The sequence below is a fragment of the Amphibalanus amphitrite genome, unplaced genomic scaffold, assembly GCF_019059575.1.
Source record: "Amphibalanus amphitrite isolate SeventyFive unplaced genomic scaffold, NRLGWU_Aamphi_draft 001210F_arrow, whole genome shotgun sequence".
NCBI lineage: Eukaryota > Metazoa > Arthropoda > Thecostraca > Balanomorpha > Balanidae > Amphibalanus > Amphibalanus amphitrite.
The window spans coordinates 1-11,242 of record NW_024882704.1 but is presented as its reverse complement, the minus strand read 5'-3'; the positions used below and the strand labels follow the sequence as shown (position 1 = coordinate 11,242).

At 50.6% G+C, this 11,242-nt stretch overlaps 1 protein-coding gene across 1 annotated transcript; it reads right to left on the bottom strand.

Moving 5' to 3' along the window:
- Positions 1-468: 468 nt before the first annotated feature.
- Positions 469-9,825, bottom strand: LOC122371148. Its single transcript, XM_043347280.1, has 6 exons — positions 9,699-9,825; positions 8,896-8,971; positions 7,302-7,516; positions 6,234-6,316; positions 3,900-4,000; positions 469-2,070 (listed from the first exon to the last, which is right to left on the bottom strand). Exons 3-6 carry the CDS (start codon positions 7,377-7,379, stop codon positions 1,937-1,939), a joined length of 396 nt encoding a protein of 131 aa, XP_043203215.1. The 5' UTR covers positions 7,380-7,516; positions 8,896-8,971; positions 9,699-9,825; the 3' UTR covers positions 469-1,936.
- Positions 9,826-11,242: the final 1,417 nt, after the last annotated feature.

The window sequence follows — 11,242 nt, the reverse complement described above, 5'->3', positions numbered from 1 at the left end:
AGACTGCTGATTACTGAAGAAAGTCGACAAGACATGCATATTGCATGCGGCCGTTACTCGATGACATAATTCTGTTATGTCTTTATGGTAGTGTTTACCTGGGATTTCTGAACTGTGATTTAATAGCTTTTCGTGTACATTTGATCAGACTCGGTGACGTTCATTGCCCTGAGAAAATCCCGCCCGCGTAAGTGCTGCTGCCGATGCCGATGGAAAACGATCGTGGTATCCACCGTGCGCCGCAGTGTTATCAGTGCACACTACAATTGTGCGCGGAGAATGAAAGTACCGCATCCCAGAGCCACATTTTCCAACGTCCTTTCCCAAAAATTTCGATGAATATTAAATGATGTGTTTCACAAGTCCACTGCAAGGAAGCAGGTCCCTGCTGATAAGCTGTTTCCAAATTGATGCCCATCCTAAAACCTCATCTGCATGCCTTCCATCCATCCCAGATCACAAACATCGTGCTTCACATGTGTATATTATATATAAAAATACGTCATACACGTCTGCAGCACTCATTCACACAGAAATAAAATGCAGCGCAACTGACGATCGCTCTCAGTCTTCAGACAGAGCCGCCATACACTGCTAGCCACTGATTTCAGGCCGGTTCCGATGATTGACTATTATGTATTATGACACCTCCTGCTAGTTTGGCTAGCAGCGTGGCAGTACATGTACAGGGAGATACTATTGCTAGACGACCGAGCGTCTTCTGGTGGTTAGTGAGTGATTTAATACAGGTATGATCACCCGAGTATGTGCTACAGCAGTCAGAACGTGCAGAGAGATAACATCGTAACAGATACAAGAACATGAAACGAACGAGCAGACCGCCCTGTCTCAAACGAGCTTTGAGCTACGAATTACAGAACAATGAGTAGCAGCTAGTAATCAAGTTACTTTGACGTGTTATCAGAACAATACAGCGATCTCCGACCCCTGCAGCGTAACAAAGAGACGGTCGATGTGACAAGTTCACGAAACAAACGGTACCCGCTCAGCGCCAACAAACGTTCAGCACCCGCCTCCCCGACCCTTTATCAAACAGCGCAATCGGAAGACACGCGACAAGAAAATATCGCATGAAAAGGTGTAAATGCAATATCAACCCGATCGTATTTCATTCAGGGGTTACGGTGCGAAAGGATGCTTCTCGTATTTTCATAGTATTAGGCAGAATTACTAAATGTGAGTTCAGTGGTTAGGAACTAATGAAGCACATTCTACACAGTATCGCAGTTAAAATTTCGTTCGTGATGCGAAAATTCGTCATAATCTCAATTACGGTAGACTACCGCGTACGTCAAACTAGTGAAGCTCGAGCACATTTTAACCCGGTTGGCAAGCACGCATTGGTTGTGGATCGGCTGCCACAAGACGCCACAGCTATCACCGTACGGAGGTGCAGACGCCACGGAGAAACGCCTGCTCTACCCGAGATCATCACGCATTCACCATCAACAACAAAACACCGTCATTTACGTGCTGCTCAATATTCGGAATGAAATGGAATGGAGCTTTCAATAATGGCTCCCGATATTCACATGATCTCTCGCGTGTAAATCGCAGCGCATGAAAAACGCAATTTCTTATCACTATGACGAGTGTAAATAAGTCCTTCGATGGACCCATAATAGACCTCACACAGGCAAGCAACGTCTAGCTGGCACTACCATTGGAACGCTGCCTCTCCTGTCATTAAAATCTCGAAATATCACCAAATGTCTCCGAATCAAGTCATCACAAACGTCACAAAACCAAATATTCGCAACAAACGCTGCAATCCTGTCTCTCAAGACATTTCACGATTGTCTTCCACCTAGCGTCATCAACAGAACGTCTAAAACACTCGCAGCCGTCTTGACTCGTGGCGCCGCGCAGCGTCCGCCGGCGTACTATCAGTTCGCCTCTGGGCCGCTGAGTGTCGCTACTGCAGCACGCAGCAGCCGGTTCCCTCGTGCGGCGGTTCGGAGGTCACTCCTCCGCCGGGCACCGTGCTGACAAACTTCTTCATCTCGATTTCTCCGTCGTTGGCGGCGGCTGGCCCAGCTGCGCCGGCACCTGGCGGCAGGGGGCGCGGCGGGGTGCCGGCTGAGCCGGGACCGGGGCCGGGCGGCAGCGGTGGCCGCTGCTGGGCGCGCTGCAGCTTCAGGTCGGCCAGCGTGCCCTGCGGCGGCGCGCTGACCGGGCCCGCACCGCCGGCCGTGCGCACGGTGACGTGCACGTGGATGTCGATCTTACCGGACTCTGACGAACCGCTCTCCAGCGCTAGCGACCACATGGAACAGAGTGTGAGGCGTGCTCAGCGGGCGCCGGTACTGGACACGCAGCCGCTGACCGGCCGGCTGTACATACAGCCACAGCCAGATACAGCGGCAGGGCGGCATGCGGGGAGGCGCACTCACAGGCCGGGGACATCAGCTCAACAGCCGGTGAGAGATGTTATATACAGGGTAGGTATGCTCATTCCTGGTTGACATTCATAAACAATTCATTCAGCACAAACGGGTTCCGATTACGAATAAAAATGAACAGAATGAAGTAAAAATACAACTGCTGTCAAACCAGTAGCGCAAAAGAACAGTGGCAAACGTCATAGCATGCATTTGAGAAATGCAATAAATTAATTGGGAATCATTGATCTTAACATTCATTCCTCGTTAGATATAAAACAGCACATAAAAAAATCAGTTACAAAAATGAGCAAGAATCTACACTATACAGCAGCTGAGCAGCAGATGCGCGAACACCTAACCTCTTACCGCGTATGATGATCCCACTTAAAATAAGTGAGTCAGGACGGTCACGGATCCGCTGAAAATACTTCATCTTACCTGGATCGCTGGAATCGTCTCAGCCCACCTAACGTACCGTCCCATTCCACAGCATACAATGTAACACCATGAAACACTTGACAGTACTACAATACCGGACAGTTATTAAGTGTCTAATCCGCAGTGAATGTGAAGATAAACCATGACATTATTTCAAAGCAGCCTGTGAGCAATGACTCAGGAGCTCAGCGTTGGAACTTCCTAAATTCCGGGTCCAGTCTAGTGCATGCATGCACTAGAGGAAAAAGATATTTTGAAGGAAAGTTTTGGCTGCCCGTACCTCAACCACCAAGACGTGTCTACCCAACACTTGGAGCATGTACAAACACACTTCACAACCAGTTCCAGGAAAAGCTTATGGAACATGACCAAAACATCCCTCCCTTTGGCCAGACACCCGATACCACTGGAGATGGGGTAAGACGCCACTCGCAGCAGCTATTCTGGTCTCCCAGACAACACCAGACACCGCCAGACACTGTGAGGACACTCAGACACGCCAGTCTGAGAGTGTCTGGATATTTGTGACTGGCAATAATCACTGAGTGCCGGAAATGACAACACCGACCGACATCCCCGCAGACGCCATGGATCAAGCACACACCACACGGACGTGGGGAGGGGGACTTAGCTACGTTAACCAAAGCTAGTTGTAGCTAATTACGATAGGTTTGCTTACCCAGGGAAGAGGTGGATGAAACAGGAATTGCACAGGGACACTACTAACTCGACCAGCGGTGCCAAGTGCTACCTCAAACGTTATGGCGCAGCTTTAGCGATCTACATGAGGATTCACTGTTTAAGCCGAGGTCATTTGGCTACCAACAAACCAAGCTAGGCAATTCTACATCATACACACCTCGAACGATTTCTCACCATTCACAGTAGCAATACATACGCATATTTACCTTCACAAACCACTTACAGCATTCACGTCCGACAAACCACACCTAGTACCTACCCCTCCCAGTCTATCACACACGCCACACACACACACACAGCTCAACAAGAAGCCCTGTCCAGCCTACCAAACCCTGTCCAGTCCCACCCACTTACAGTTGGTCTTGGCGTCGGGCTGGTCGTTGTTGTTGACCTGGTGACCGTTGACCTTCCTCGGGTCAGGCAGGGTCGTCACGCCGTCCCCATTCTCAGTCGGACTGGGGACAAACGAAAACGGGGGTAGGAGTCAGACGACCACTTCAGGGACACAAGCGATATAATGCATACAAATTAACGGGAATTCTTAAGTGGAAGCAGCAGAAAGGAAAGGAAAAGAGAATAACAAAGCCAAAGCCACAGATGGTATTGCTAATACCCCACAAAGTGAGCCGAATATTTCATTGGTAGCTGTGAGCCAAAAATGACGCGTTAAAAAATAACAATAACTCCCCATTCACTATCAATTATGTCGACGTGAGGGCCTGTATGCCTCTCAAGCCCTGCTACTTTCAGTTGAACAAACAGCCACCCCACGCCGCCACGGCGGACAAAGCGGGCCGCCGACTTGTTATTCGAGTCACACTCTGTGCCTGCGTCACCACGAGTCAGGGCGTGGCACGCGACACACCCGACTCCGCGGCGGTTATACGATACAAATTGGGGCCGAAGACTGGAGATACGTGATCTCGAGGACGGCACACAGTTCCGTCACTGCCGAGTGGCCTGCTGGTGGAAGGTCCCCTGTTCTCTGTTCTTGACGCACGTGCTGTTTCAAACTAAGTCAATCTCCTTGTCGGGTGAAATGAATGTGGTGGTTCCAGTAACCCGATATTATGTCACGGAGTTAGATTCCGTACGTCGTCCTCTCCTCCACTGATGTTTCGAGCTCAGTCTCGAACATGCTCCGAACACTACGTGCTTCACGTCTTATCTTTTTATTACTCAAACCAAATACTACAAGCGACGCGAATGGCGATGGAAAGTCATATTGAGTTACGCTCATCGCATTAACTCGTTTCCAGCAGTTTCACTTTGTTTCTCAACCGAATTCTGCACCTTATGCCAATACAAATGCTGTTACTTAACAGCAATCATATCCAGATGCAGCCTTTTTCTCTTAAAAAGACTTTTTTCGTAAACTTACATGTAACAGCTTCCAAAAGCCTGGCTTCAAGTACAGAGCTCGGGGAATGGTGAACTGTGGTTGGAATCCATAAGGAAATAAAGAAATTGCTGAGAATGTTTAACGAGCGGCGATATGCGCACTGCACAGTCATGATCTCAAACGCTCAAATACTTGCATTTATAGTTCTATTCCTTGCATTTATACCCAACAAAATGTATGCCTACGCTCGCATCAACCACTGAATGACGTTTTTTATCATTTTCCGGGCTGATGTCTGATTTTACGAGCCAGATCGAACGTTTTCGGCACTGCAACATCTCTCCTCATATCTCCCTACACGTTCCATCTCATCACCGCCCCCCGCTCCTCCCCTCCCTTTCTCCCTCTCCCAGTCCCCCCTCCCCCCCCACCGCCCCGCCCCCTCATCCATCAGTTGCCGGCGCCGGCTGGCGTCGGGGCGGCGCCGCCTTTCAGCCACGTGCGCCCTCCGTAATTGCTGCCGTCCCGGCCGTGTCTCGTCATCCTGTCATCGCCTCGGTGGCGCCACGTTGTTTGAGACGCGGCGGTGGGGAGGGAGGGGGAGAGAGAGAGAGAGAGAGAGAGAGAGAGAGAGAGAGAGAGAGAGAGAGAGAGAGAGAGAGAGAGAGAGAGAGAGAGAGTGAGAGAGAGAGAGAGAGAGAGAGAGAGAGAGAGAGAGAGAGAGAGAGAGAGAGAGAGAGAGAGAGAGAGAGAGAGAGAGAGAGAGAGAGAGAGAGAGAGAGAGAGAGAGAGAGAGAGAGAGAGAGAGAGAGAGAGAGAGAGAGAGAGAGAGAGAGAGAGAGAGAGAGAGAGAGAGAGGAGACGATGAGCTCTGAGTGTTGGGTGTCAGTCGGCCGGGTCCGGCTGGAGCCGACACGGCACGGAATCTATTTCCCCAGACAGCGCACGCTCTAATTTTCCCAGCGTCCCAAGTGACAGGCTGTGCTTCCACCCCTCCCCTCACCCGCCGCGCCGACACCCGTTCGTTGCAGATGATCTGATCCATGACAGCGTAGCAGGCCGACAAGAGCCAATATCGTTCGTGCAGGGAGCGGGAGCACGGAGTCGGTGCTGTGTCGACGCGAATATTGCCCGGCGGACGAGGCAGGCTGATGGTGGGCAGCCGGGGTGGAACGGGGAGGCCTATGGTAGGACGGTATACGGAGAGTAAAAGCACCAGCCAATGGTGGTACGAATAGTCAGGCATAGATGATTCTCGCCATAAATACGGAGAAGTATCGTGCTGAAGGCATGCGGGACCCAAGGTGGAGAAGCTGATCAAATCAGCGAGTAAAGGAAGGACTTACGTGGTAGTGCCGTTGATTCCCGGAACTATGATGGAGATATCGTGAACATCCAGCGGTGTCTTCTGTTCATCCAGCTCCGACTTCTGCAGAGCGAGGGGAGGTGCGTCACGATAAACTAGAGTAGAAGGGGGCCGAGATATTATGACTTGACCAAACAACGAAACAATTTGAACGCACAATGGCGTTAAAAACCACATTGACTTTTTCTAGTGAAAAAGAATACATTGTGAAAACATAAACAGGTGTACTGTGGTTCAGAGCCGTGAAGATTTCACGCACGATTCGCTATCGTCAATATCAATCACCTATACCAACAAAATACGACAATCATTGATAAAGTAGCTGCCCGCTGTTGGCTTACTAAAGCTACACGCGCAACGCATATCCACTCCACTACCAACCACACCACGCACTCAAAGCGTCCGTGTTCCCTTCACAGCCCGGAGCTGACAGCACGCACCGTTAAGTTCACTATCGCTAGCTCACTGTCCCAGAGGCAATCGCCGAGGATGGGAGCCAGGCGCGGCAAACAGTGCCAAACACGACACTGATCAACTAACAGAGAGACTGACAACTGGAAAACGTCACCAGCCCCGACAGGCCCAGCCACTTTTGAAATGAAACAATACATTTAGAAGTGTTGTCGTTTGAGGAAAAATGTTTATTTGATGGACTGAAAACTATATCAGACGAATACGTGAACTTCCATCCAATTCTCTCACGGTACTGTACATAATATGATGCCTGCTTATCTGCAAAGACAATGGTCGTTTACCAGAAACATAATCGCCATGATAACAAATAACTACCCCGTATATAAAAAATCCGTAGTCCACGTTCAACAAATGGCAAATTTGCTGAAGCAGTGAACGGTAGCGATTGACGATTGCCTACAACCTGAATAGAAACTACAGGTAACATGCAAGCTGATAAGCTTGAAGAATGGCCCGATATCCTTGGAATCAGCATCACACTCTCCATCATTCGCACCACAAATACCTCTTGCATGACCATCCCTGACCTCTCCAAACACCCTCCTCTCCTTCCCAGTCCCTTCCCTCCTCTCACCATAGTGCCTTCCGCTCCCAGCCGTATCCTGGCCTCCTGCTTCACATCCTTCTTAGGCGTGAGCGTCTTCTGGCGCATGGAGGTACGCCGGATCGAGTGTTTGGTGGACTGTGTGCGCCGCACGCGCGCCAGCTGGCCGTCCGTGCTGCGCTTCAGTTCCTGTTCGTTACGCAGCTGCTCCAGCCGCTCACGAATCTCCGGGTCCTCGCAGACGTCTGAGAATGCAAAACGGTTGCGTTAGTGGCGAGGAGACGTGCGGTGTTGTTGGGTTGTGTTTGTATGGAGTGGTCACTCTCCATTAGTGGCTCGTCTAGCATACGCCGATGATAGCAGTCGAAATGGCGTGGATCTGAAAATGATGACCGTAGAAGGTAATACAAATTGCAATAAACGTTAAGTTTAAACATCAAATTCACCACAACGCCCGAAGACTACTTCACACATAAATAAATCAACCTATCCGAAAACCGGTAACCCGTAAGAGACTCCATCGCTAAATACTTCCAAGAATATGTTGCCAACACATTAAACAGACACTGCCGGCCAGTCGTAACTAATGCCACCAAACGGCAAATATCTCCGAGTGCCGAGTAATTCAGCCAGCGTGTTGCTTTGATGTCACGCTCTGGCGCACTGTTGGAGTTGTCAGACTCAGTAGAGGGGGGGGGGGGGGCGGCACGACGGGCTACACACTGAGTTCCGGTGAAGTTGTACTGTGCGAATACCGCGAGTGACGGAAGGAAGTCAATGAGTGTCGGTGAGTGTCGGGGAGTGTCGGTGAGTGTCGGTGAGTGTCAGGTGTAACTTCACGGGGTCAATGACCGCAGCTCAGGGCACTGCCGACGGTAGGGATACGTCCTGGGTCAACGGGAGCAGCTGACACGGGCCGAGACACGCACCGGGCAGCACGCGACGACAAACACGCAATATGAGAGAGGAAAGAAGGATATATTGAGCCATCACCAGAAAGGGCAGTGTTAGAATTGGAGCCGGAGTCGGAACTGGAGAGAGCAAAGTGGACAGGCTAGTCCCTTCGCCTATTTCCTTCTGCGTATCATCGTGAACGTCTAACTTGGTGAACAATCACACTGTGATGGAACGAATCAGGATTTATCTCGGATGTGGACCAGACCACATCAAAGCCAGCTTTTTCTGCCATCATCGTTTTTTATCAGAACGGATCCAACATAATAAATATGAACATTTTCTCCTGCTAAGACCGTACAGCTAATGGAAGCTTAAGAAAAGCTGCGATTTGTGTGCCTAACAAAAACAGCCGCATCGAGGATCATTTTCTGATGCAACCCATCGACAAGTTATGTCCGATCAGCGGACAATCGGCGGGTCTAAATCACTATCCGATCAATGTTGGCGCAGACGAGCCCAGTCCCAGACATTCGACAAGCCTCTCTACATGAGGAAAAAATCCATGCTCCCAACGGCAGAGCTGGGTTTATTGATGGCTTTAGAATCGATACCACGAGCTCGATGGCCGGAAGTCGAAATAAAGCACCATCAACAGCAGCTGAGTCGGCGACTAACAGTTGTTCAGCTGGTAGTGATCGGTTATCTACAGGGGATTTTAGTGACTTACCAAACGGAGTCTCTCCATTTCGGGTTTTGGCGGTGAGATCGGCTCCGTGCTGGTATAGTAGCTCTATCACCCGCGGCTGCAACAAGACCATCACGGTAAGGTCACGGTTTAAGGTCACGATCACGATTACAGTTACGACCAGTAGCTGGCCAATGTCACATAGGCAAGGTTACTACATTGAGTCTCAGCCTAAGGTCACGACGAAAACTAAATCGATACAAGGGGCGATTGAGTCTTGTGAACTAGCTGCTTTACGAAATCCAAAAACGTGCTGGGTTAATATTGTTTAGCAAACAGTGTTTCTAGACCACAAAGTACATCTTGTCTGCCTGTAAAAAAACGTGGTTCTATGAATTAATGACAGGCTGCTAACATTTAAGAAAAGCGACATGAACCTTCTTAAAACATTCAATAATTCGTGAAAATACCCACCGTTCCCAGTACTGTTAATCCTCCATATAGCCCGGAATCAGCTACATCCGTTCACTAAACACAGAGCAAACTTGCAAAGACCCAGCTCTGCTGAGACACGGCTCGACGACCTCAGCAGGCATATCTAACTCACATATCCTTTGACAATCACATCCAGTCACGTGACCGATCCGCCCCGTAGTGCTCTAACTCACGTGACCCCAGCAGGCATATCTAACTCACATATCCTTTGACAATCACATCCAGTCACGTGACCGATCCGCCCCGTAGTGCTCTAACTCACGTGACCCCAGCAGGCATATCTAACTCACATATCCTCTGACAATCGCATCCAGTCACGTGACCGATCCCCCCGCAGTGCTCTAACTCACGTGACCCCAGCAGGCGGCGGCGTGGATGGGTTGCCAGTCGTCCTTGTCGCAGGGACCGACAGCCACGTGATTATCCAGCAGGTACTTGACCACCGACAGGTAGCCGTTGGCTGCCGCCACGTGAAGCTGAGGGAGACAAGGAGGTGACAGACGTCAGATGACGGCGGTCAGGGGTGACAGGTAAGATGACAGCGGCCAGAGAGCAGTAGGTACACACGGGGTCACGGAGGTCAGATGACAGCAGTCAGCGTCTATTACACACAAGGTGACAGCGGTCGGAATATATTACAATTGGGATGACAGAAATCATAAGTAAGGAAACAAATGACAGGAGTTAAGAAATAAATGGCATGGGTCTTAGTTATGACGGCAGTCGGGCAACGATAACACTCGTAGAATAACTATGGCAGTTGGAAGAAGATAGTCAAAATACAGGACATTTTCAATACACAGTGCGTTGCTGGTCCCTACAATCTAGAGCAGAGTCGATAAAAGACGGGAGCACTTCGGCGTGGCAGGCGCATGACACGGCCCATTTCCCAGAGTAAGAAATACGGCCATGATCAGATCTGACTGTTCCCGATGGCTTTCGGTCCACCACACAATGCGTCATCGTGCGTTAGTGGACGCTACTGGAGACAGTAAATTCTGATCGAGCGCCAAGATGGAAATCGGATGGTTCGGGAATCACCACCATCCGCTTTATCTGCTGTCTCTGCATGGAGTAGACAGAAATATCAACTATCAACTACGCGACAGCGGCGCCTACGCCGCAACCTCCCCCCTCTCTCTCAATTCCTCCCTCCCTCCCCCTCCCTCTCTCCCTCCCTCCCTTCCCCCTCTCTCTCTCTCTCCACCCCGCTCTACCCCTAAACCACACTCTGCTCTCTGCACCGTCCGCGATACCCGTCCCTACCGACGTCCATCAGTGTCGCACGCGGTCGGACAGGGGCCGGCCATTTCCGGCGGGTCGCCCGGGGACCGCGCGGCCGGCCGGTGTTACACCTCGGGCCGCCAGCGGTCATTAGCTAGGTGACACGTCCAGACAGATGGACATGGTCGACCGCAGATGGAGGAGAGGGAGGATAGAGGGAGAAGAGAGAGAGAGAGAGGAGAGAGAGAGAGAGAGAGAGAGAGAGAGAGAGAGAGAGAGAGAGAGAGAGAGAGAGAGAGAGAGAAGGAAGAGAAGAGAGGGAGCAAAGCAAAGATGGAAGTAGGCTGGAGTAGAGGAGCGGCCGGGCGAAGGTGGTTGACGGTCGGTTTGACGGCTGGTTGACCATGCATCGCTGTGTAAAGATGGCTGATGTTTGGATGGCTGTGTGTCGGGTTGGTTGACTAAATAGCTGATAGGCTAGTTGTCCATGAGATTACAAATGACGAGTTGAATGGTTGTCACAGCGACAGATTTAACTCGAAGCCGCTCGCCGACGGAGATTGAAGTAGTCCACACCACCTGCGGTTTTCTGGAAACCACAATCACCTCGACCCAGACATTGGTCCCCAGTCCATCTCAACCACCACCCCGCCTGCCCCCCCGCCAGTGA